The sequence below is a fragment of the Nyctereutes procyonoides genome, unplaced genomic scaffold (genome assembly GCF_905146905.1).
Source record: "Nyctereutes procyonoides isolate TBG_1078 unplaced genomic scaffold, NYPRO_anot_genome, whole genome shotgun sequence".
Lineage (NCBI taxonomy): Eukaryota > Metazoa > Chordata > Mammalia > Carnivora > Canidae > Nyctereutes > Nyctereutes procyonoides.
This window is the reverse complement of record NW_026575028.1, coordinates 801,233-828,844: the sequence shown is the minus strand read 5'-3', so window position 1 is coordinate 828,844 and position 27,612 is coordinate 801,233. Positions and strand designations below refer to the sequence as shown.

The 27,612-nt window shown below is 37.8% G+C and overlaps 1 protein-coding gene across 7 annotated transcripts in view; it reads left to right on the top strand.

Annotated features, from left to right (window-relative positions):
* The window catches only part of BCL2L13 (BCL2 like 13), an 85,987-nt gene that overhangs the window by 27,065 nt on the left and 31,310 nt on the right, over nucleotides 1-27,612 (top strand). For 2 of the 7 annotated variants that reach the window (XM_055315386.1, XM_055315383.1), the window contains exons 3-6: nucleotides 5,720-5,809; nucleotides 10,575-10,731; nucleotides 14,825-14,918; nucleotides 21,812-21,955. In XM_055315386.1, coding sequence (XP_055171361.1) covers nucleotides 5,720-5,809; nucleotides 10,575-10,731; nucleotides 14,825-14,918; nucleotides 21,812-21,955 — 485 coding nt within the window. Of the gene's footprint in view, nucleotides 1-5,719; nucleotides 5,810-9,169; nucleotides 9,301-10,574; nucleotides 10,732-14,824; nucleotides 14,919-21,811; nucleotides 21,956-27,612 lie in introns of those variants that run through there. The other 5 variants (XM_055315384.1, XM_055315389.1, XM_055315385.1 and 2 more) reach the window with 5 other exon arrangements.

Genomic DNA, 27,612 nt, shown 5'->3' with positions numbered 1-27,612 from the left:
GTGTGTAATCAGCATCACATTAGTCTCATGAGAATAGACACTCCTTTAATCAGCTGCTTTTCTTTAATCAGGCGGGTAAGGCATATGGTAACCAAGACATTATTTTTGTTTACTTTGTGGCATGGTGGTAGTATTGGTGGTGGTGTGATTGGGTATGTAGGTATGCATATGTTTTAGGTATGTAGATTTTTCCAAATAGAGACCAATGGCAGATAAAACATTCATGTATTCATTATTTTTCACTGTATATAAAAGATTATCATGTTTTAGAATTCAGTAATAATTTTACTTTTCAGAAGATCTAATTTTTTTTTTAAGATTTTATTTATTTATTCCTGAGAGAAACAGAGAGAGAGGCAGAGACAGAGGCAGAGGGAGAAGCAGGCTACCTGCAGGAAGCCTGATGCGGGACTCGATCCCAGGACTCCAGGAATCACACCCTGAGCCAAAGGCAGATGCTCAACCACTGAGCCCACCCAGGTGTCCAGAAGATCTAATTTCTTAAAGATTTTTAAGTAATCTCTACACTCAGTGTGGGGCTCAGACTCACAACTCATAAGATCAAGAGTCAATGGACTGAGCCAGCCAGATTCCCCGAGAAGATCTACTTTCTAATTTTGTTTTTATAGGATTTATTTGAGCCTGGGCAAGTCATTTCAACTTCTTTAAGTCCCATGTTCTTCATATAATGAGGAACTGGATGGCCTTTATTTTACAGATCTTCCCAACTCTTTTTTTTTTTTTTTGTAATCTTCCCAAATCTAAAATTGATTCAGGCATTGACTAAAACTCTCAAAAATAAGCATGGAGGATAATAGTTGAGGTCTTATTCTTAACATTCCTCTTTTATAATATTCTCTATCACAATTCCGTCACCATAAATAGCTTTCAAAACATTGTCTCTTAATATGATTCTGGATTAAAGCTAAAGAAATGACATCAAAATGCAGCCCAGTTAAAACAATTAGTTAACATTGTATGGGGACCTACATTACATGTACGTACTTCTCTGATGATCCAGCTTGCTTCTGAGGATAAAATCTAGAATGCAGAGAAATGGAGGAATTATCTCTCACGTCAGACTAAAAAACAGATTCAGGGCACCTGGGTGGCTAAGTTGATTAAGCAGCTGACTCTTGATTTCAGTTCAGGTCATGATCTCAGGGTTGTGAGATGGAGTGAGCCTTGTGTGGGGCTCTATGCTCAGCAGGGAGTCGCTTGAGATTCTCCCTTTCCCTTCGCCCCTCCCCCTTAACTAAGTAAGTAAGTAAATAAATAAATAAATCATTATAAGAGAAAAGATTTGATGGGGAGCCCTGGGTGCCCCAGCGGTTTAACGCCGCCTTCAGCCCAGGGCGTGATCCTGGAGACCGGGATCAAGTCCCACGTCGGGCTCCCTGCATAGAGCCTGCTTCTCCCTCTGCCTCTCTCTCTTTCTCTCTCTCATGAATCAATAAATAAAACCTTAAAAAAAAAAAAAGATTTGGGATGCCTGGGTGGCTCAGTGGTTGAGCATCTGCCTTTGACTCAGGGCATGATCCTGGGGTCCTGGAATTGAGTTCCACATCAGGCTTCCCACATGGAGCCTGCTTCTCCCTCTGCCTATGTCTCTGCCTCTCTCTGTGTGTCTCTCATGAATAAATAAATAAAATATTTTTTAAAAAAGATTCAACAGATTGTATTCTAATTAAGAGTCTCAAATGTTTAAGTGCCCCTGTATTTTTGATTAAGGGCAAGTCAAAAACAAACCAGCAGATGTTAAGTTTGAAATTTTTTTTTAAAGATTTTTATTTATTTATTCATTCATGAGGGACACACAGAAAGAGAGAGGCAGAGACAGAGCAGGCTCCATGCAGGGAGCCTGATGTGGGACTGGATCCTGGGATTCCAGGATCACACCCTGGGCCAAAGGCAGGTGCTAAACCGCTGAGCCACCCAGGAATCCCAAAGTTTGAAATGTTTTTATGGAACTCAAAATGCTGACCAAAACTTTCAGCCTCCTCTTTTTACCCTACTCTGAGTTGTCTTGGAAGTGTGATTGAAGGACTATCAGCAGGTAAAAGAAGGGCTTCCTCCTATTTATTTATTTATTTATTTGTTTGTTTATTTATTTATTTATTTTAAATTTTAAATGTTTTTTAAAGATTTTATTTATTCATGAGAGGCACAGAGAGAAAGAGAGGTAGAGACTTAGGCAGAGGGAGAAGCAGGCTCCCTGCAAGGAGCCCGATGTAGGACTCAATCCTGGATCCCAGGATCATGCCCAGAGCCAAAGACCGATGAGCCCAACTGATGAGCCCAACCGATGAGCCACCCAGGCGTCTCGCTTCCCCCCCACCTGCTTTTTTTTTTTTTTTAAGATTTTATTTATTTACTCATGAAAGACCCAGAGAGAGGCAGAGATATAGGCAGAAGGAGAAGTAGGCTCTCTGCAGGGAGCCTGATTTGGAACTTGATCCCAGGACCCCGGTATTGCATCCTGAGCCAAAGGCAGATGCTCAACCACTGAGCCACCCAGGTGCCCAAGAAGGTTTTCTCTTAAAAACACTTTCATTCAGTGTAATTCAATGATTGGTCAAAATTCTTACGTTTTTGGGTGAAAGAGATTATTTTATCTATTTATTTGTTTATTTATTTTTTAAAAAAATTTATTTTATCCATTCATGAAAGACAGAGAGAGAGAGAGAGAGAGAGAGAGAGAGAGAGAGAGGCAGAGACACAGGCAGAGGGAGAAGCAGGCTCCATGCAGGGAGCCTGACATGGGACTCGATCCTGGGTCTCCCTCTGCCTGTGTCTCTGCCTCTCTCTCTGCATCTCTCATGAATATATAAAATCTTTTTTAAAAATGTACATAGAGTAGTCAAATTGGAGAGAAAGAAGATAGAATAGAGTTTGCCAGGAGCTAGGTCGGGGTGGGGGAGGGGAAGGAAGAAATGGGGATTTCTTGTTTAATGGGTTTAGAGTTTCAGTTCTTCAAGATGTAGAAAGTTCTTGGAATGCCTGAGTGGCTCAGTTGGCAAGCACCTGACTCTTGATTTTGGTTCAAGTCATGATCTTAGGGTCCTAGGATTGAGCCCTATGTCAGGCTCCATGTTTAGTGGGGAGTCTGCCTGAGGATTCTCTCCCTCTCCCTGTGTCCCACCCCCTGTGCTCATTCTCTCTCTCAAATTAATTAATTAATTAAATCCTTAAAAAAGGACGTAAGAAAGTTCTAGAAATGGATGGCGATGATGGTAGCACAACATTATGAATGTAAGTAGTACAGCTGAAGTGCACACTTAAAAATAGTTAAGATGGAAAATCTATATTACATGTATTTTACCACAATTAAAAAAATTAGGGGGAGCCTGTCTTTTAAAGATAGACTTTTGGGACACCTGGGTGGCTTAATGGTTGAGCGTCTGCCTTTGGCTCAGGACGTGATCCCTGGTCCAGGGATTGAGTCTTGCATTGGGCTCCCTGCATGGAGCCCACTTCTCCCTCTGCCTGCATCTCTGCCTCTTTCTCTCTGTGTCTCTCATGAATAAATAACTATAATCTTTTTTTTTTAAATTTTTTATTTATTTATGACAGTCACAGAGAGAGAGAGAGAGAGAGAGAGGCAGAGACACAGGCAGAGGGAGAAGCAGGCTCCATGCACCGGGAGCCCGACGTGGGATTCGATCCCGGGTCTCCAGGATCGCGCCCCGGGCCAAAGACAGGCGCCAAACCACTGCGCCACCCAGGGATCCCAATAACTATAATCTTTAAAAAAAAAAAGATAGATTTTATGCTTAGGAAAATTTATGAAGATCACCTTATTCCTAGGATACATTATCTTCAAACTTTGCATAATAGATTGTGTTTTTTGTAATGTTTTAAAGTTTTTATGTACATAATTTCATCTAAGGTATTGAAATAGGCAGAAATGATTAGTGAAATGTCATTAAGGGAATATATTAATAATGACATTGAAGAGATCCTTTGTATTATACTTCAACTAGAAATACCTAAGGAACTTTATTTTTTTTACAAAAAAATATTTTAAGCTTTATTTTGGAAGGAAAGTATTTTATATTACCTAAAGGAAAATTATTTTTATCAACTTTATTTATTTATTTATTATCAACTTTAAATTTGAAAACTAATCAGAAAATCTGTGAAATGTTGGAACGTTCAACTTTTGTTTTTCAAAGCTATTTTAAAGCCAGAGGGACCAACTTTCTTGGTTTAGGGGAGCATGGCTGGCTCAGTCAGTAGAACAGGGACTCTATCTTGGGGTTGTGAATTTGAGCCCCGCGTTGGATGTAGATTATTTAAAAATAAAATCCTTAAAAAAAATCAAATTTTTTGGTCTAAATTAATACGGTCATCTTTTAATTCAGCATTTATTGGCTTGTAAAAAATGAAAACGTAAATGGTAGATCCATCTCTTTCTAAAACTTGTCAATGAGGGATCCCTGGGTCGCTCAGTGGTTGAGCATCTGCTTTTGCCCATGGTGTGATCTTGGAGTCCTGGGATCGAGGACTACATCGGGCTCCCTGCGTGGAGCCAGCTTCCTCCCTCTGCGTGTCTCTGCCTCTCTCTCTCTCTCTCTCTCTCTCTGTGTGTGTCTCTCATGAATAAATAAATAAAATCTTTAAAAAATAAAGAAAAACTTGTCAATGGTACAAAACAGTGATAATAAATAATTGAAACAGCACTGGAAATATTCTGAATGTGAGAGGTATGGGGTGTCCTATTTGGATTCAGTGTTTTAGATGAAATGTTGAGGTTCTGCTCCAAATATTGGTGGCAGGAGAAATTAGTAGATTTTAAAGCATCTTGTCTCATTTTCTCCTTCAGAGTTCTTCCCCTTTGTTCTCTGTTCTATGCCACAGGCCAAGACCTTTTTACTACATGATAATAGCTTGTGGCCAGCTCTTATAGTTCTCTTAATTTAGAGAATATGTCTTTTGAGGATAACAGGCCTCCTCTTGAGCTGCAGTTTACATGAAGTTGTGTAGATAAGGGACCTTGAATATCAATTTTCGAAGACATTATCACTGAGACAACTTCTTATGGTTCTTTTTTTTTTAAGATTTTCTATTTGTTTATGAGAGATGTAGAGAGGGGCAGAGACACAGGCAGAGAGAAGAGAAGGAGGCTTCCTGCTGGGGGCTCGATATGGAACTCGATCCCAGAACTTTGAAATCACGACCTGAGCCAAAGGCAGATGCTCAAACCACTGAGCCAACCAGGCGTCCCCATGGGTTCTTTTACTATTATTACACCAAAAACGTTTCAGATATTTCCTTCCTAGTTTCCCAAACAGAAAATGAGGAGGACTGGTTAATGATTTGTTTTTTAAAGATTTTATTTATTTATTTGAGAGTCAGAGAAAGCACAAGCAGAGGGGCAGAGAGAGAGAGGGAGAAATAGGCTCCCTGCTGAACAGGGAGCTGGACTGGAGGCTCGATCCCAGGACCCTGGGATCTTGATTCCATGACCTGAGCTGAAGACAGACACTTAACCAACTGAGCCACCCAGGTGCCCCTGGATTAATGATTTTATATTCAGACTGACCTAAGTTGAGTTCATAGCTCCTCTCTCGTGGTGGTCTAACCTACCCAATCTCAGCTTCCTCATCTTTAAACATCTCCGAGCCCAGTAGACTTGGTAATGAGTTTTGATTTGCATTTTCTGACTTAGATAGGTAAAATGCTACCCATATTCTAATGGCTTCTCTCTCCCTCATAGCTTCACAACCCCTGGATCAAGAAGTCTTATTAAAAGTTAAAACCGAAATTGAAGAAGAGCTAGAATCCCTGGACAAAGAAATTTCTGAAGGTCTGTTTATTCTTATTTTTCTGGTTAATTAGTAGACTTAGAGTTTGATGTGGTTTACTGTTGGTTTGGTATTTACAGTAGAGCTTTTTCAACATTATGTAGCTTTATTGGTATAGGATTATAAGGGTGCAACCACAAGGTATCCTTTCTCTTTCCTGAAGGATAGGTTTATAAATGTTTCCAGACTATACCTGATGGTCTTTTCCTGGTGTTAATAGACTAAGCAATCATGTTAAGGTAGTTTCCATTTCATGTTGTTTAATTTATATTGGTATTTTTAAAAATTAATATTCACATTAAAGGGGAACTGTAACTAAGTGCTTCCATTTTTGCATGTATGTATGCTATGGATAGCTGTAAGAGTAATACACATGGAACTTTGTAGGCATGTCTTTTATACTTAATATTACACCATAAACCTTAAACACAGTTATCATTCTCTGTGCCTGGCTGACTCAGTTGGTAGAGCATTTGACTCTTGATCTCAGGGTCGTGAGTTGAAGCCCCATGTTGGGTGTAGAGCTTACTTAAAAAAAAAAACAATAATAAAATAAGTACTTAAAAAAACAGTTATCATTCTATTAGCTTCATGAAATTCCATATATTGAATGAATATTTATTCAATCATTCCCTTATAATTGCAGGGAGCATTTGGGTTTTCCTTATTTTGCTTTCCATAATTAATTATATTGAATATCTTGCCCAATGTTTTTCTTGTACAGCTTTATATCAAGATGTATTTCGCACATTTACCCATTTAAAGTGTACAGTTGAGGGACACCTGGGTGGCTCAGTGGTTGAGCGTCTGCCTTTGGCTCAGGGTGTGATCCTGGAGTCCTGGGATTGAGTCCCACATCGGGCTCCCTGCATGGAGCTGCTGCTCCCTCTGCCTGTGTCTCTGCCTCTCTCTGTGTGTCTTTCATGAATAAATAAAAACAAAAATCTATAAAAAAAAATAAAGTATACATTTGAGTGGTTTTTGGTATATTCACAGAATTGTGTAATCGTCACCACAATCGACATTTAGAACATTTTTAACATCCCAAGAAGAGATGCTGTACGTGTTAGCAGTCACTTCCCATTTCTGCTCTTACCACCCTTGTCCTCATCCCTGTTCATGGCAGCCACTAATCTAACTTTCTGTCTCTGTGTTTGCCTTTATGGATATGTATGTAAGTGGAATCATACACTGTGTGGTCTTTGCTGGTTGGCTTATTTCACTCAGCATGGTGTTTTCAAGGATCATCCATGTGGTAACATGTGTCAGTACTTGATTCCATTTTACAGTGAAAGAATAATCCAGTGTGAATATACCATATTTTGTTTATCCATTCAAATGGATAAACAAAGTTGATGGACATTCAGGTTGTTTCTACTTTTTGACTGTTATGTATAATGCTGAGAATATTTTTTTTTCTTTTTTTAAGGTTTTATTTATTTGTCAGAGAGAGAGAGAAAGTACAAGCAGAGGCAGAGGGAGAAGGAGAAGCAGACTCCTCCCTGAGCAAGGAGCCCAATGGGGGACTCAGTCTTTGAACCTCAGGATCATGACCTGAGCTAAAGGCAGACACTAAACTGACTGAGCCACTCAGTCACCGCAACCTTTGTCCACTTTTGATAACAGTGCTTATACATAGTAAAATGAGCAGAAGGCAGAAATGAAAAAAAAGCAACAAAGCATCACATGCAATCACTTATTAAACCCCCGTATTATCTTAAACTGATTATTAAAATGGATGCTCTCAAGTTTGCTCACAAAATTATTGTGAACTTTGTAGCCATTTGCATCTTTCTTGGAGGAAAATACTTTATAAAGAAATACACACTTCAGTAAAATTTGTAGCCTTCTAGGTGCAAACTTTAGATTAATGCAGTGAATACATTATGGACGTTATTAGTAACTCTTGGGTGGGTGCTAGCTGCTTGCTTTACTAGGATTCTGTGCCCTACATCTCACTTGTACCTTGGAACAATGATGACTCTGCCTGTTTTTCTCCCAGTTAGTGTATGGCACTATAACATGGAGTAAGGAAGCAGATGAGAAGCTGTAGTTTGAGCTGAGGAGAGAAGCTGTGGTTGCCTCTTTCATAGACAACTTGTATACTTGTATCACCTTCATAGTTTTAAATTTTATCCATGTACAGGAATATTAAGTTTGAAAGTTCATTTTTTAAAAAAATATTTTACTTATTTATTCATGAGAAACACAGAGAGAGAGGCAGAGACACAGGCAGAGGGAGAGAAGCAGGCTCCATGCAGGGAGCCCAATGTGGGACTCGATCCCAGGACTCTAGGATCGTGCCCTGGGCCAAAGGCAGATGCTCAACCACTGAGCCACCCAGGTGTCCCTGAAAGTTCATTTTAAAGATTTATTTATTCACGAGAGATAGAGAGAGAGAGGCAGAGACACAGGCAGAGGGAGAAGCAGGCTCCATGCACCGGGAGCCCGACGTGGGATTCGATCCCGGGTCTCCAGGATCGCGCCCTGGGCCAAAGGCAGGCGCCAAACCGCTGCGTCACCCAGGGATCCCTGAAAGTTCATTTTAAAGAGGGGCGCTTGGGTGGCTCAGTTAAGCATCTGCCTTCAGCTCAGGTCATGATCCTGGGGTCCTGGGATTGAGTCCCACATCAGGCTCCCCGCTGAGCAAGGAGTCTGTTTCTCCCTCTTCCTTTGTCCCTCCACTTGCTCATGTACCTGCTTGCTCTCTCTCTCAAATAAATAAAATCTTTAAAAAAAAAGATAAAAAGGGATTGAATTATGGAATTGTTGAATCATGTGTTGTATACCTAAAATTAATGTAATACTATGTTACCTATATTGGAATTAAAATGAAAAACTTTTATTTTTGTTTAAGATTTTATTTGAGAGAGAGCACAAGGGGGGGTGAGGGGAACTTAATAAAAAGCTTTTAAAAAAAGGGAATGAGGGAACCCTGGGTGGCGCAGTGGTTTGGCGCCTGCCTTTGGCCCAGGGCGCGATCCTGGAGACCTGGGATCGAATTCCACGTCGGGCTCCCGGTGCATGGAGCCTGCTTCTCCCTCTGCCTGTGTCTCTGCCTCTCTCTCTCTCTGTATGACTATCGTAAATTAAAAAAAATAAATAAATAAAAATAAAAAAGGGAATGAAAGTAATTGACTCATCCTGTCAGATGGAATAAGCTGATTAGAATCTGGTTGAAGAAGTGCCATATCTATAAAGGTAAAAATGAAATCTTAAAAAAAAAAATACTAAGAGTGGGATAATAGAGCCAAGAGTTGCTTTCCATATATCATTCTTGCATGAAATTGGTATGTAGTAACATACTAAATTGGCTTGTGTATTTTATTTTTTTATCATTTTTTATTTCTTTTTTTTTTTTAAAGATTTTATTTATTCATGAGAGATACAGAGAGAGAGGCAGAGACACAGGCTGAGGGAGAAGCTGGCTCCCTGTGGGAAGCCCGATGTGGGACTTGATCCCTGGACCCCTGGATCACGACCTGAGCGGAAGGTAGTTCTTCAACCACTGAGCCCTTGCTTGTGTATTTTTTAAAAAATATTTTTGAGGGAGAGACAGCAGTGAGCACAAGTGGGGAGGAGGGGCAGAGGAGGAGGGAGAAGTAGACTCCTCACTGAGCAGGGAGCCCCTTGCAGGGCTTGATCCCAGGACCCTGGGATCATGACCTGAACTGAAGGCAGACACCCAACCAGCTGAACTACCCATGTGTCCCTGTGTATTTTTTTTAAAGATTTAATTTATTTTTTATTTTATTATTTTTTTTAAAGATTTATTTATTCATGAGAGACACACAGAGAGAGGCAGAGACATAGGCAGAAGGAGAAGCAGGCTCCTTGTGGGCAGCCCGATGTGGGACTTGATCCCTGGACCAAGGATCACGCCCTGAGCCAAAGGCATATCCTCAATCACTTAGCACCCAGGCGTCCAAAGATTTAGTTTATTTGTGTGAGAGAGAGAACAAGAGCAAGAGCACATGTAAGTGGGGGGAGGGGCAGAGGGAGACAGAGATTCCACATTGATCATGGAGCCTGACACCCACAGGCTCTATCCCATGACCCTGAGATCATAACCTAAGCCAAAATCAAGAGTTGGATTCTTAGAAAAAAAAAAAAAAGAGTTGGATACTTAATCGACTGAGCGACCCAGGCGCCCCTTGGCTTGTATATTTTAGCATGTCAGTTTTGTCTTTTCGTTCTCCTAAAACTAAGGTTTTCCATAAAAATCTTTCTTTAAAAAAAAAAAAAATCTCTAAACTAGGACCTATTAAGCATTGTGTTCCAGGAAAGATTAATATCTCATAATGAATGTCTTACCTTTTTAAGTGGCTTATAAATGTTGGTTATAATAGTAGATGTCTTAATCCCCTGAGTTTTTTTTAAATACCTTTTTTTTCCTAAAGATTTTATATATTCATGAGAGATACAGAGAGAGACAGAGATATAGGCTGAGGGAGAAGCAGGCTTCCCACAGCGAACCCGATGTGGGATTTGACCCCCAGACTGGGATCATGCCCTGAATCAAGGGCAGCTGCTCAACCACTGAGCCACTCAAGCATCCCGATCCCCTGAGTTTTAATAGCACAACTTTTTTCCCCAAAAATTTTAAGTTTTTTCCCCCGGTAATCTCTATACTCCCAGTGTGGGGTTTGAAATCATGACCCTGAGATCAAGATCCCATGTTCTTCCAACTGAGGCAGCCAAGTGTCCCTGTAGCACAATTCTTGATATTATTTATTAAAATAGGTTTTTCTTTTACCCTATCTTCAGCTTTCACCAGCACAGGCTTTGACCGTCATACTTCTCCTGTGTTCAGCCCTGCCAACCCAGAAAGCTCAGTGGAAGACTGCTTGGCTCATCTTGGAGAAAAAGTATCACAGGAACTGAAAGAGCCTCTGCAAAAGGCATTGCAAATGCTCCTCAGCCAGTGAGTTACTACCATTGCTGAGTGGGAGCATGATTCTTTAAGTAGTCTCTGGATTTCTCTTGCAGCACTGGGCTGATTAAGGCTTTGTTTTAGGTGAACGATGTCACTTCTCACTTTACTTTTTCTTTCTTTGCTTTTTGTTTGTATTTGAGTGACAGCTTTTACATCAAAGTGGTGATTTAACAGTTCCGACATGGATTTGATCATTTCTGTTTACTTGTTGAACTCTTTGGTTTCAGCAGCTGTTTTCACTGCTTTGTAAATGTAAATAGGAGCTATTTCACTTGTTCTGACCACTTTTTACTATCATTCTGTCTAGGGGCCAACATAAATATAATGGTTATGGTTTTATGCATTGCAATGTGCAGTTAACATCATGTCAGCATTTTAGGTATCTCACATGTTGCTAAACTTTGTGATTGCACATCTGTCTGGAATTGCTGCCACATTCGTATAGTGGGACCTTCTCTACTAACTATGGTTTTGACTGTTCAAGCTAAAGGCAAGAAGCTCGAAGTGAAAGCACATTAAAATAGAACCAAGTCATTTAATGTAAATCATAAAAATTTTTTTCCTCTAAATCTTTACTTAGAATCATTAAGGAATTGGTATGAATTAGAAAAAAATTTGTTTTAATGAAGAATGACATCTAAAACAGCATGAAGACTGTTTTCTTCACTTTAAAGGGTCAGATGCCAAATTACTGGTGTAGGTACAGGTAATTCCTTACTTTCATATCATATGTAACCGTTTGTTAGAGGGAAGAAGTTTGAGTTTAAGGAGAATTTGGTTTGTTTCTATGTGTCCTGGTGACATTAGCAAATATAAAAATCCAAATTATGTATAGGATACTGAAATGAAAATCGTATTTGGACTTTCTTAACTGTATACATAGGAAAGTTTAAATGAATCTGAAGAGATTACGAGTGTCTAAAAATAAAGCTTAAATAGGAAATTTGGATGTACAGCAGTGGTTTTTAGTGTTCTGTGAAGCATAGGGGACCCGAGATGGTGAGGGACAGGATGAGTGGGTGCCATGCTTCTTGCATCAGAAAAGCTATATTTTCATATATATATATATATATATATATATTTTAATGATGTTCCATTAAGATTTGAAGAAACCTACTGTTTTGCCAAAAGAAAAAAAACTTGTAAGAGCTATTGGGACTGGAAGTAAAATAACTGAGAAGTAGAAACCAAATATTCTGTTTCCAATTTTGGTACAAACTATTTGTGGTTTTAAGCAAACCATTTCATTTGATATCTGAATTTCCCCATCTATTAATTTTAACTTTACTGGGATATTATAAGCTCTCTGAAGAACAGTATCATTTAGGTTATTAGGTGTTTTTGGGCATCCTTTTAGTAATTTATAGGAAAAATTGATATCTTTTCACTGAAAAGTAAATTATATTTAAAAATCTATAGTCGGGTGACTACTTGGTGGTTTTTTTCCTCCTAGACCCTCAATGCTGAGATAATTATTTCTTTTTTAAATTTTTTATTTATTTATTTAAAGGTTTAATTTTTAAGTAATTTCTATACCCAGCGCAGAGCTTGAACTTTTAACCCTGAGATCAAGAGTCCTGTATTCCACTGACTAAGCCAGCCAGGCATTCCTGACAAAATTATTTTTTAAATTGGTACCTCTGATTGTATATCACAGTCAGGCTTCTCTATGAATAAATTTTTTTCACAGTAATCTACATTTGAATGTTGTTAATAAGCTCTGTCACTAATACCTTAGAAATAAGTAACTGATGGTGAACTAGAAGTATTATACAGGTTGATAGGAATAGTTTGTAAGGTGGAAAATACCACCTACTCCTTCCAACAGTTTTGTTTAAGTGGTAAAATAATCCTGAACTCTTCATAGCCAAGCACTAGCAGTGTGAAGAAGCTCCCCCTGCCCCTTTTTCTTCTTTGCTATGTTCAGGTAGCTCATTAGATAGGGTTGATTTTTCTCCTACGCTTTTCTGTGTATTAGATTTCCTTTGAATGTGTTAGTCTGCTGGATCTTTTATGTACATGTATGTGTGTACATATAATGATTCAAATCATGTTTCATTCTGAAAGATGCTAAAGTACTTTAGCCTGATAGACAAACTACCAGTAAGGACTACTGTGACCCACAGCAGCATCACACATTTCAGGAGAGGAAGTGAAGGGACTGATAGACACAAGTAAACCTGAGGGAGGATATGGATAGGTAGACTGTGTAGTATCTGAAATTCAAGTTTTATGACTACCTTCTCCTATTGAGCCCATGACTTCTAAAAAATTCTAAGCTTACTTTAATGGTAATGTAATATCAGGAAGTTAGTATATAACATCTTATAAAAAAAGGTCATCCCACATACCTTACCTCCTTTCTGCATCACTGTGGTATTGATTTTACATTGACTTCTGTAAAAGAAGGATAATGTGTGTCATCAGAACTGGTTCCTGAAGTATGTAGACTACCACTACGCAAGAGATGAAATACAAGTCATGTATATGCAATTTAAAATCTTCTAACAACCACATTAAAAGTTAAAATTTTTAATATGTTTTATTCGGCCCAATATATTCAGAATATTATAGTTTTAACAGGTCCTCAGTATGAAAATATTAATGAGCTATTTTGCATTCTTTTTTCCTTACTAAGTCTTAGAAATCTAGTGTGTATGTCTACTTTCAGCATATCACTAGCCACATTTCAGATGATCACTAGCCGCATGTGGCATCGAGACATTATTGTGATATGTTACAGAATCCTAATTTAAAATAGGAGAAGTAAAAAAAATAAAATAAAATAAAATAGGAGTAGTGTGGCCTGTGGACCCAGATCTAGTTGGTTATGAATTCCTGCATTGCTGGTTGCCAGCTATGTAGATTTGGGATAGCTTCTTAGCTTTTCTTTTCTTTTTTTTATTTATTCATGAGAGACACAGAGAGAGAGGCAGAGACATAGGCAGAGAGAGAAGCAGGCTCCATGCAGGGAGCCCGATGTGGAACTCGATCCCGGGACTCCAGGATCATGCCCTGGGCCAAAGGCAGGCACTCAACCACTGAGCCACCTAGGCGTCCCAAACTCTTAGCTTTTCTGAGCTTCAATTTCCTAATGTGTAAAATGATAGTATGTGATATAAAGTATAAATATATAAAAATATAAAACTGAACAATAGGCCACCAATAAGTGGTAGCTATCCTCCATATTAAATAAATATTCATAGGCTGAAGAGATCACAGACCCAAGTCAGAGCAGAAAATGCCTTTGGAATGGATTTTAAAATCCTATAAAAGCAAGACTCCTCCCCCTTTTTTACATATATGTTAAGAGTTTGCCCACAAAAGTGAGGGATAAGTTTTATTAAATCTGATATTCAGGCTATTGATGCTTTCATATGCTACTAAGTATTTGTTGTTAAGACATGAAACCAAGTCTTATACGTAGTACCCAAAATCCTTCAATAAATTAGTGAGTGTTGTTGTCATCACTCAGTGGTTTTTTAGTTTTGGGTGTGACTAGAACTTAGTTGGAAATAATCAGAAAAGCTTATCTCTGCCCTCCAGGATTTTATGTCATAAGACTCCAAGTTAAACATAGAGCTCCGTTTACTGGCCTTATTTTAGCCCAACTCCTTAGATCTTCAGTTTAAGAGGTCTTTTGGTGACATGTTTCTTTAAGTTTTAAGTGTTTTAAATTTTTTGCCTTTTAAGAAAGTTAAAATTGTGCTTTTAATAAAGAGATCATTTTTGTTAACTAATCTTTTTTAATAACCCAAGTGTGTGTTTATCTGCAACATGGAAATCCTATTGGATAAGTTTCAAATACTTTAAGTTTATTTTAAAAGCATTATTTTCATTATTGTTATGTTATTAACTGCTTTCCCAAGCTGATAGCATGCCTCTCAGCCTATAGGGAGTGCTTGAAGTAAATGCATACCAAATGTTAAAAGCCACATCTCATACAAATCAATATACTGAATATTCTTTGGTACTTTAGCAAAAAAGTTCAACACAGAATAGTTACTGTAAAAAAAAAAAAGAATAGTTACTGTATTTTTATTCATCTGGAAATTTAGAATTTTCCTTCTTTGTGACCCAGACTCTTAAAAAAAAATCTCTACAGGCCAGTGACATATCAAGCATATCGGGAATGTACTCTGGAGACCACAGTTCATGCCAGCGGCTGGAATAAGGTATTAACCAAATTATATTTTCTCTTACAAGATTTTAGTGTGTTGATTAAAGTGCAGGAGAAATTGCTAACATCATGTAAGAAAAAACTATTAGAGCTCATTATTTAATGCATAACTCCAATTGTGTTAAGTGGATGTTTTTTTAAAGTGGTTTTTTGATTAATGATGTGAGATTATGGATGGCCCAGAAATATGTGTCCCATAGTATGCCATTCTTCCTTCCTTTTCTGTTCTGAATTCTCCATCATTTCTTCACTTCTCTGTATTAGACATGACATTTACCTCCAAATGGTTGTTTGCTACCCTGTGTGTATGTCTTGGGGTGAAAAAGAATAAGAGCTTCATTTGGGAGACTGCTTCTTCTGTTTTTTTCTCTCTCTCTCTTTTTTTTTTTTTTTTTTATGTTGTTGTTCTGGTTCTCTTAAATAAGTGAATACCATTTGTCTTTTATAGTTTACAAGGTATCTCATGTCACATCTCATTGGATCATTACAACCATCCTTTGCAGAAGACAGAATGGATTTTATAGCTTTTGTTTTGTTATTTAGTTAGATCAAGTGAGAAAAAAGTTAAGTCAATTGTCCTGGACTAGGAAATGTTGGAACCAACACTAGATGTTCCTGACTAGGAAATGTTGGAACCAACACTAGAGCTGAGAACTCAGGTCTTCTGATTCCAGCTTTAGTTTTTTTTCCACTGTATCATACTGTTTATCCGTGATCTCAGACTGTATTATCCACTTATCAACTTGAAAAGGTGGAAAGTGTAAGGGAATGCAGTACAGGAAGGCTCAGCTCAATTTGAGGAAGAAGTGTGGCTCTTAGTGATCTTGTGCTAGGGATGAGAAAATTCAGGAGAATTATTATTTTTTTAAAGATTTTATTTACTTATTTGATGCACAGAGAAAAGGTGAGCACAGCCCATAGAGGCAGAGGGAGAGGCAGACTCCCTGTGAGAGCACAGCCTGTAGAGGCAAAGGAAGAAGCAGACTCCCTGTGAGCAAGGAGTCTGACGTGGGGCTCCATCCCAGGATCCTGGGATCATGACCTGAGCTGAAGACAGACCCTTAACTGACTGAGCCACCCAGGCACCCCAGAATTATTTTTATAAATAGGCACCTCTGCTCTGAATTTAAGTTTTAATTTCATCCAACAATTCCATACATCACTCAGTACTCATCATAACAAGTGCACTCCTTAATCCCCATCACCTATTTAACCCATCCCACCACCGCTTGACTTCTACTTAGAATTCTGTTAATAGTATGAGATAGACCATGTGACTTTACGTACCTAATTGACATATATTGTTTTTAATCACTATATAATACAGGCTTTGGAAGCATTATAGCTTAATAATAAGCATCATAGGCTTTGTAATTGCACTTGTTTCAAATATCAGCTTTGCCACAGACTAGAATCATATCTTTGGACAGTTTGTTAAGCTCTCTGAATCTTAATTTTTTTTTAAGTTTTGTTTATTTAGTAATCTCTACACCCAACATGGGGTTCTAACTCATGACCCTGAGATCAAAAGTTGCACAACCTTCCAACTGAGCCAGCCAGGTGACCCTCTAAATCTTCATTTTCACATATGTGAAATGGATCTAATAATTCTAACTTCATATATTTAACTAGATTTAAATGACATAATATAGGTTAAATGCTTATTTAGCACATTGTGTGGCACCATAGTAAGCACTCAGTAAACAGTGGCTATTACATTAGATTTAACAGATGAGAACTTGTTCCAAAATAGTCACTATTCTATATATTGACAAATTGAATTTAAATAAAATATTTAAGTAAGAAAAAGAATAAGCTGCTGCCTTAAACTACATTTTCGTTTCATTTAAATAAATCTAATTCTTTAGACAGGTAAAAAAAAAAAACAAAGTAGTCACCGTTATGGGGTTTTACTGTGTTATTTAGCTGCAAATAAGTTATTTAAAAAGTTTGTTTCGGGACGCCTGGGTGGCTCAGCAGTTGAGCCTGCCTCGGCCTAGGATGTGATCCTGGAGTCCCGGGATCGAGTCCCCACGGGGCTCCCTGCATGGAGCCTGCTTCTCCCTCTGCCTATGTCTCTGCCTCTCTCTGTGTGTCTCTCATGAATAAATAAATAAAATCTTTAAAAAAATAAAATTGTTTCATTTCCTTTCTTGGAATAAAAAAAAAACACCCTTATTTAGATATTGAAATATATTTATTTTATAAATAAAAATGAGCTTGGATATGATGTATTTCTTAGGATATCAAACAACATGTTTAGGTACCTAATATTACTAGCCTTCTTCCCTTATTTTATGTATGTTCTCCTCCCCACGATCCTAGCTAGGGTCGTCCTAAAGGAAAAAAAATCTGAATAAACCCCAGATTTCATTATCTCTCTTCACTCATCTGATTTTTCCATTCTTTGCTTCATTTTAGTCCCTTATCTGAACCAAGGGCCAAGGCTGTGGCTTGAATAATTACCTCACATAAATGCGGCATGCCATTCAGAATATTACTTGCTCTGCTGAATCCAATATTCCTCTCTTACTAAGTTCTCTAGGGCTGAAAAGAATATGACTGTCTGGTAGGTAAATAAGGCTCTAATGAAACACGCATCCGAGAGAAGAGGAAAAAAAAATGTCCACAGAGCATGCCACATTAGGGATAAACTGAGTATCAGTTTATCTGTATAGGGATTCTGAAAGTGTCTTAGTAGAATACTCTTTTTAAAAAAATATTTTATTTACTTATTCATGAGAGATACACGGAGAGAGGCAGAGACATAGGCAGAAGGAGAAGCAGGCTCCCTTCAGGAAGCCTGATGTGGGACTCGATCCCAGGACTCCAGGATCACAACCTGAGCCAAAAGCAGACACTCAACCACTGTGCCACCCAGGTGCCCCTAGAATACTCAAATCAAATCAAATCAAATCAAAAGAACTGAGGTTTTGAAAAAAGCTGGTCACAAACATTAATAGTATGATCCTTACTTATCATAGAAGTCCAAAAAAAAAGTCCATGTCTAAATGTAGGAATGTATATCCCTAGAAAAATAATTTAAAGAGAGAAGTCCAAAAAAAAAGTCCATGTCTAAATGTAGGAATGTATATACCTAGAAAAATAATTTAAATATGTACCAAAATTTCCTGCTTTCTGGATTTTATTGACTGCATCACTGCAGTCATATTCCTCTGTATCTATATTTTCTTTCCATTGGCAGGTAGATCTAGAAGCCTAATCATATTCAAGTTTGATCTTTTTGGCAAGAATACTTAATTGGTAATGTTCCATATTTCTTGTTGCATAGCACTGGGTGATAAATAATGCCTGGTTGTGTCTTAAATTTTATTTTGAAGTAAATAATGCTCAAACATTCAAACCCAATCAATGAATAAAGATAAAATTTGTGGGATATGATATTTACTACAATTGTTAAGTTATAAAACAGTTACTAAATAGTAAAGTGATAGATCAAAATATGTATTTTGTCATCATAGATATCTATTCTACTGGAGAAGAGATCCTCGGAGCTATAAGTTAATATTCTTTATTTTTGTACCAAGCAAGTTCATACATTCTTTAATAATAGGATAATAGTGCTAAGACTAACTTAGTGGAAGAAGGTGCCACATAGTAAATATGGGGAGACAATGAATGGAGGTATTCCTTTTTGAATACTTACTCAAAATTACTTAGCATTCCTTTACAAAAGTTGTGGGAGAGAAAAGTAATTTATATGTGTTGTGGGGATTACTATTATCCAGTAAAGAAATGACTTACAGAGAGGAATTCAAAGAGTAAGACTGGTTGCTTTTTAGTCTTAGGAGTATGAATAGTGAGGACCTTCTAGGAATGAATGCTTGGGGATCCAATTTTTTGTCTTGTTTGGTTTTTTTTTTTTAAGCATCTTTTTTTTTTTTCTAGTACTGGCGCAGGGGGAGTACAAAAAAAATATCTGGTGTAAGGTGATAAATTCTTGTGGACAGTACACTGCCAAATTGATGGAATCAGTTTTAGAAATAACTTACAAAGTTTCATGTGTGATCACAAAAATTAGAGGGCAAAGGGTTTAACTATATAGACAGTCTAAATTATACTTAAAAGATAGTGGGCCCAGGGGATCCCTGGGTGGCGCAGTGGTTTGGCGCCTGCCTTTGGCCTGGGGCGCGATCCTGGAGACCCGGGATTGAATCCCACATCGGGCTCCCTGCATGGAGCCTGCTTCTCCCTCTCCCTGTGTCTCTGCCTCTCTCTCTCTCTCTGTGTGACTATCGTGAATAAATAAATAAAATCTTAAAAAAAAAAAAAGATAGTGGGCCTGGATGTCATCATAGAGGTCCCTGAAGATAAATGTCAAATAAGTAAAAGAGACAGAACACATATCACCAAGAATATTACAATTAGAATTTGTTAGTTCTGTAAAATGAAATTTCTGCACTCTGGTTACTACATTTCAAGAAAGATAACAATTGAGATGGAGAAGATCTGGGAAGGGGTAACTTACATGATCAAAGCAGTAAAGGAATTGCCATATGAAGAACAGGGTAAAAGATTAGTAAATTTCAGCCTAAGAAAATAGTGAATGAGATGGAATATGATTAAAGACTCTAAGACAGTAGTGAAAGAGGATTACAGATTTATCTCTAGATGATTATATAGTAAAACTATGGCATCTACTTTTTTTTTTTTTTTTTTTAGATTTTATTTATGTATTCATGACAGACACAAAGAGAGGCCCAGGGAGAAGCAGGCTCCCCACGGGGCAGCTGATGTGGGACTCAATATCAGAACACTGGGATCTTTTCAAAAAAAAAAAAAAAAAAAAAACACACTGGGATCACTTGCCCTGAGTGCAAAACAGATGCTCAATCACTGAGCCACCCAGGTGCCCCGGGCATCTACTTCTTGATACATGAAGGAGATAAATTTGGAACAAATAAAAATAAGTATTATTTTAGATAGCAAGTAAAAAACTGTTTGCAACTCATTTCCCTAAGAGGTAATAGAGCTAAACATGAATAACTTTAAAATATTGCATATTAGTAAATTAATATGGGAAATTAGAATGTTTTGAAATTAAGCCTTTGAAATTACTGTGATATGAGTCAGCGGGACTGACCAACAAGCTGTACCTTACTCCCCTGCTAGGAAAGAATACTGAGGGTAGATGAACAATATGTTTTGGGGGTAGGGTTTTTTGTTTTTGATTTTTTTTTTTGATTTTTTGGTTTTTAATAGTATGACAGGTTTTCTAATTATGAAGAAAGCCTAATATATTCTCTATAGGCCTAGACCCCTCTGTTAGTGTTGAGAACATTTTTTTGTTTGTTTGTTTGTTTTTGAGAACGTTTTGGACTGGAGTTCTTTTATAATATCAAAAATGGAAGATACGTGTTTGTTGCATTCTTTCTTTCAGACTTTGATACAGATTCCCTAAGGACTGCTTTTACTTACAAGCCAATAATATTAGTAAGACTCTAAACTCATTATCTTTTTTGTTTGTCCTCTCCTGCACAAATATTTTGTAATCCTTCAGTTATTACCTTGGCAGTAACAAGGAATTGGAATTGTTTTCATTTCCTTTTCCAGGCATGTGGAGACCTCTTGATGTTTTAGACTAAAGAGATTGCATGCAGATGGTTAGTTCTTTTCAATGTGCAGTTGTTTCTGGAAGGCAAAGGACTCTCAGGTGTCCCTGTCATAAATTTTGACAGTTTTTAAATATTGAGCCACAAGGTTATTAAGAATGATAATAATACCTCCTTAGGTTTTGTTTTGTTTTTATATTTTATTTATTTACTTATTTGAGGGAAAGATAGAGCACAAGCAAGGGGAGGAGCAGACTCCCTGCTGAGCAGGAAGCCCAACCTGGGGCTGGATCCCAGGACCCTGAGATCATGACCAGAGATGAAGGCAGATGCTTAACCGACTGAGCCACCCAGGCGCCACCCCGGCGCCACCCCCCCCCCCATTTAGGTTTTGGTGACTTTTATAAGATAAAAGATATAAAAGTTTTATAAGATAAAAGCTGATAATTTTGAAAGTTCTTCTTTTCTTTCTTTTTTTTTTTTTTTTTAAGATTTTATATATTTTCATGAGCCACAGAGAGAGAGAGAGACATAGGCAGAGGGAGAAGCAGACTCCCTTCTGGGAGCCCGATGCAGGACTCGATCCCAGGACCCTGGCATCATAACCTGAGCCAAAGGCAGATGCTCAACTACTGAACCACCCAGGTGTCCCTGAAAGTTCTTATTTTCAAATAGATAGTAAAAGCACATGATACAAAATGCAGTAAGTACAAAAAAGTATACATTGAAAATTTTTTCCCACCCAATTGCCAATTACTTTGTTCTCTTCTTAGGCTACCACTATTACCAGTATCTTGTATATTTTTCCAGAGATACTATATGAGTATACAAATGTGTGTGTGTGTATGTGTATTTTAAACACAAATACTACCATTTTTATATACACTGTCCTGTCACTTTCCTCACTGAAAATAAGTCTTGGTGATTGGGCAGTAAACAATCTAATTCTTTTTAACAACTACATGATATTTTGCCAAAATTTGTTTAACCAGTCCCTGGTGAGTTGTTTCTAGTCTTTCCCTATTATAAATAACACTTCAAAAAAAAAAAAAACTTCAGTGAATTTTCTATACATGTTTCATATACACGAGCCAATTATTTTCATAAAATAATTATTTCTCCCACCCTATGATATAAAATCTACATATATTATTCACAGACATTATAGTTAAGGGTCAGTATTTTATTCCTTTATTACAATAAAAATGAGATTCCATAATGTTGCATCCAAGTCATAATTTTCTAGTAGTTGAACACATAAAATGAATGATAAGAATTGCAGTTTGTGTTTTACTCTCTCATCTTTGCATTGAAGATTTTGGTGCCTCTGGTTTTGCTACAACAAATGCTTTTGGAGTTGACAAGACGTGGTCAAGAGCCTCTGAGTGCATTGCTACAGTTTGGTGTAACATATCTAGAGGATTATGCAGCAGAGTACATCATTCAACAAGGTGGCTGGGTATGAGCTGTTATGTATATTTTTTTTTCTTTAAAAAAAGGTTAAGCTTCTCATTGTGGTTGTTTTTAGCAACATAGGTTTAATATGAATATTATTTAATATTATCTAACATTGATTGCATGATCAGTGGCAAGACTATTCATATGGTTTCACTATTAAGATTTTACTTACAGCAAATTGATAGGTGTTTTTAAATAGTTCTTTTAAGAAGTTCTAATTATGAAATATTTTGTACTAACAAAAAATATTTAAATAATTAAAGGATAAGGAATAATAAAATGAATGCCTATATATTTGCCATTCCAGTTGAAGAAAAGAACAGAGCCAATACTTTTGAATCTTTTCATATGCCCTTTCTACATTTCAGCATGGTCTTACATACTTCACAAGTATAACTCCTGTTTTGGGTTTTGGTTTTTTATTGTAGTTTAATCATACATATATATGTATCTCAAGACAATACATTATTTTATATGTTTTGAGCTCTATGTGAATAATATACTGTGTATTCTTCTAAACTTTTTTTTTTTTCCACTCAATGTTGTTTATTCTTGAGACTCTCCTTGGTCATTGTTTCTCAAATTTTTTTTTATATCACTCCCTTAGGAATCCTGTTTATTTTTTAGGATCCTTTTTAGACATTTTTATCCTAATCATCTCCTTCCTCCCCCATGAAATTTTAATACTGCAGATAGAAGTCTATTTATGTACGTAACTGGTGCTGTTTGAAGGGTGGGCCACAAGTGATTATAAGATTTCCCCTATCTCACCAAACTATTCTCCCTCTCAAAATGATCGGCATTGAAAATACATGATCTGGGTTGATATATTGGTTGGTGTTTGGTATTCGATTGTGTAAATATGTAACAACTTATTTCTCTATAATCATATCAGTAGACATTTTCACCTTTTTGCTCTTATAGACATTGCTGTTCTCTGGTGATATACTTGGGAGTAGAACTTCTGAGTCCAAGGGTATAGATGTGTTCAGTTCACAAGATAATGCCAAGGTGTTTTGCAAAGTGGTCTTCCAACTTATACTCTGTCAGCAGTATATAAAAATATAAAAATTTTGGGGGGTGCCTGGGTGGCTCAGTCCATTAAATGTCTGCCTTCAGCTCAGGTTATGGTCCTAGGGTCCTAGGATCGAGCCCTATATCAAGCTCCCTGCTCAGTGGGAGCCTGTTTTTCCCTCTGCCTCTGCCTCTGCTCATGCACTCTCTCTCTCACTCACTCTGTCTCTCAAATAAATAAAATATTTAAAAATAAATAAATAAAAATAAAAATTTTTGTTCTTCATCTTCTCTAATACTTAATATTATCAGACTTCTTAATTTTTAAAATCATTTATGAAAATAAGATTACTTTTTTTTTTTTTTAAAGATTTTATTTATTTATTCATGAGAGACACAGAGAGAGGCAGAGACACAGGCAGAGGGAGAAGCAGGCTCCATGCAGGGAGCCCGATGTGGGACTCAATCCCGGGTCTCCAGGATCACACCCTGGGCCAAAGACAGGTACTAAACCACTGAGCCACCCAGGGATCCCAAAATAAGATTACTTCGTAATAGGCTTAGATTTATAAAAATGTTTTAAAGTTATAATGACTTATCACTTAGCCCCAACAGTTACTGACTCATTGCCAGTTATGCTTTATTCACACCCTAGTAATGTCTCTTTTTAATATTATTTTGAAGCAAAATTCAGGTATCATACAATTTTATGTATAAAAATTTCAGTATAGGGGTGCCCAGGTGGCTCAGTTGGTTGGGGATCTGCCCTCAGCTTGGGTCATGATCCCAGGGTCCTGAGATCGAGCCCCTCATTGGGCTCCGTGCTCAGCAGAGTCTCCTTCTCCCTTTCCCTCTGCCCCACCCTGCTCGTGCTCTCTCTCGCTATTTATTTATTTATTTTCTTTATTTTTTAAGATTTTATTTATTTATTCATGAGAGACCAGAGAGAGAGGCAGAGAGAGAGGCAGAGATATAGGCAGAGGGAGAAGCAGGCTCCATGCAGGGAGACCAATGGGGGACTAGATCCCAGGATCACACCCTGAGCCGAAGGCAGACACTCAACTGCTGAGCCACCCAGGCGTCCCTCTCTCGCTATTTCTCTCTCTCTCTCTCTCTCAAATACATAAATAAAATATTTAAAAATATTTCAGTAAGTAGGGAAGGTAAATGGAGGGATGAGCAAAATAAGTAAAGAAGATTAAGAATAAATTTATGAACACTGAGTACCATATAAAATTGAGTCGCTATATTGTACACCTTAAACTAATGTAACATTATACTGGAATTAAACCTAATATAACACTTAGTATACTGGAATTTAAAAAAAAAATTCAGGGGAATCCCTGGGTGGCTCAGTGGTTTAACACCTGCCTTCGGACCAGAGCGAGATTCTGGAGTCCCAGGATTGAGTCCCATGTCGGGCTCCCTGCATCGAGCCTGCTTCTCCCTCTGCCTGTGTCTCTGCCTCTCTCTCTGTGTGTCTCTCATGAATAAATAAATAAAAATCTTAAAAAAAAAAAATTCAGGAGTGTGTCAGTGGCTCAGTTGCTTGAGCATCTTACTCCTTTTTTTTTTTTTTTTTAGCATCTGACTCTTGATCTTGGCCTGGGTGTTGTTGATCTCAGGTTTAGGGGTCCAGGCCCCTCATCAGCCTCTACACTGGGCATGGAACCTACTTAAAAGTAAAAAAAAAAAAAAATTTTTTTTCAGTTATGTATCACTAAAAAATAAAGGTTTTCATTATTTTTATTTTTTTTAATTCTTATTTTTATTTTTTTTTAAGATTTTATTTATTCATGAGAATATACAGAAAGGAGAGAGAGAGACAGAGACACAGGCAGAAGGAGAAGCAGGCTCCATGCAGGGAGCCCAATGCGGGACTCGATCCTGGGTCTCCAGGATCATGCTCTGGGCCGAAGGCGGTGCTAAACTGCTGAGCCACCCAGGCTGCCCGGTTTTCTTTATTTTTAATCACACTACCATTATTACATCAAAAAAATTAAAAATGATTTCATATCCTTAGATATCCTGTTAGCATTCAGATTTCTAAGTGTCTCAAAAGTATCCTCTCTTTTGGATATGAAGGTGATCTGGCTATGACAGCTGTCACCCTACTGATTGCCAGGTTTGATTTGACTGATCTGGCTGGCCAGCAGGTATCCTTTCTCCTTCAGCACTCCATGTGCATTCTTCTTGAGGACAACTTTGGTCAAAGAGGACAACCTTCCCTGATAGAGGAGGACTGTTCTTCCATCAAAGGTTTAGGAGTAGTTTTACTTCCCTGCTACAACCTCAAGACAGGCTCTGTTGGTCCATTTATAGAAGAACATAGGGTAGTCAAGCTTCTAAGACTCCAGACAGATCCAGATGAGGTGCTGCATGTGGCAATCTGCCTTTCTTCTTTTTCTTTTTTTTAAAAGATTTATTTATTTATTTGAGAGACAGAGCATGAGCTGAGGGGAAGGGCAGAGGGAGAAGCAGACTCCACTGAACAGAGAGCCTGACTCAGGGCTCGATCCCAGGACTACCTGAGCCAAAGGCAGATACTTAACCCAGGTGCTCCCAGACTGCCTTTCTTTAAAAACAAAAAAAAACAAAAAAAAAACAAAACAAACAAACCAAAAAACCTCTCTTTTAATCTTTTTTTTTCTCTCTCTTTTAATCTTTACAATGTATGAAGTTGTATCTCCCTTTTAACTTTGGTTATTATTTCTTAATTTCTTTCTAGTTTTTGGCTTAAAATAGTTTTTTATAGCCTGGCATATTTGTGTGTTCATGTGTCCTTTGTTTTTGTTTTTGTATTTTTAAGTAAGCTCTAGCCCCAACGTGGGCCTGAGCTTATGGCCCCAACATCAAGAGTTGTATGCTCTACTGAGTTAGCAAAGTACTCCTCTTTTCTTTTTTTTTTTTTAATAACTATAAATTCAAACTTAGGGAAGCTTTCCTTTGTCTTGAAAAACAAAACAAAGTAACAGAGCCTTTATATCATTTGCTAATATGATTTCATTTTTTTTAACTTTATTTTATTTATTTATTATCCTTTTTTTTTTTTTAGAGACTGAGAGGGAGAGCGGGTAAGGGGCAGGGGGAGAGGGAGAGAGAGAATCCCAAGCAGTCTCTTCTACGCCCAGCATAAAGCCCCCATGGGGCTTGAACTGAAATCAAGAGTTGGAGGCTTTCTTTTTTATAAGATTTTATTTATTTATTCATGAGAGACACACAGAAAGAGGCAGAGACATAGGTAGAGGGAGAAGCAGGCTTCCTGGTAGGGAGCCGGAATTGGGACTTGATCCCAGGACCCTAGGATCATGCCCTGAGTCAAAGGCAGATGCTGAACCACTTAGCCACCCAGGCATCCCAAGAGTTGGAGGCTTAACTGAATGAGCCACCCAGGTGCCCCTTGTTCTTTTTGTTTATGTTCTTTTTGTTTTTAAGATTTATTTATTTATTAGAGAGAGAGCGAGCATGCACGTGCACGGCAGGAGGGGTAGAGGGAAAGGGAGAGATTCACAAGCTGACTCTGTGCTGAGCTCAGAGTCCGATGCAGGGCTGGATCCCATGATGTGGAGATTATGGCCTGAACTGAAATCAAGAGTCAGATGCCTTACCAACTGAGCCACCCAGATGCTCCCTGATTTTGTTTTAAGAAAGACGTGGTATTATATTGCAAAAGTAAGATTTATACCATGAATTATGCAGTTCTAAATCTGGTGTCACTAAAAGTAGACAATAGCATTGTTGCCCAAATTATAATCTGTTGATGGTGTTTGGGGGAAAAGAAATTTCCTTTCCACCTGGTTTCCTTTTTCCTCATATTCAAGAAACAGAATGGAAACTGAAGTGGAAACCCTGGTGGATGGTTTCAGGCCTGCTGGACCAGTCAGACATGCAGTCTATACTTTCCTTTAAAGCATCAACTTCTTTCTTTTCTTTTCTAACTTGTGACTGAGAGTTATGGTCTGTGCTGCTGTGCATTTCTACATTAAACATATAACCTGCCTATCTTTTTATGGGGAAGGACTGTCACACTAAGGACTTCCCCTTGAACTTCTCTGTCCTGATTCATGTTGTGCATTCAAAAGAATCTCCTCCATGTCTCCATTGTAGATGGAGGGTGAGGAAGGTACATGAACCAGCCTCCGATTTTCCTCATTGTCATTTTCATTGCCACTGTTGCTATTCATGGTAGCTCCACCCAGGAATCTTCCTCACCTGCATGGTGCTTTATAACAAGGGAAGAATTAAAATACAGGGAATGTAAATAAAATACAGGGAATGTAATTCATTCCCTTCTTGATTTTCAGTTTTATTATAATATAGTACATATTAAGTTTGTTGGTTATTATAATTTGTTACAGAGAAAGAATCTGTTTTATTCAACTGAAATGTATGTGCTAAAGAGAAGAACAATGATAGGAATAATTAGCTTGTTAGTATTTTTAAGATTTTATTTTATTTTTTTTAAGATTTTATTTATTTATTCATGAGAGACTCAGGGAGGGGCGGGGAGCAGAGACACAGGCAGAGGAAGAAGCAGGCTCCATGTAGGGAGCCCAATGTGGGACTTGATCCTGGGTCTCCAGGATCACGCCCTGGGCTGAAGGTGACGCTAAACCGCTGAGCCACTGGGGCTGCCCAATTTTT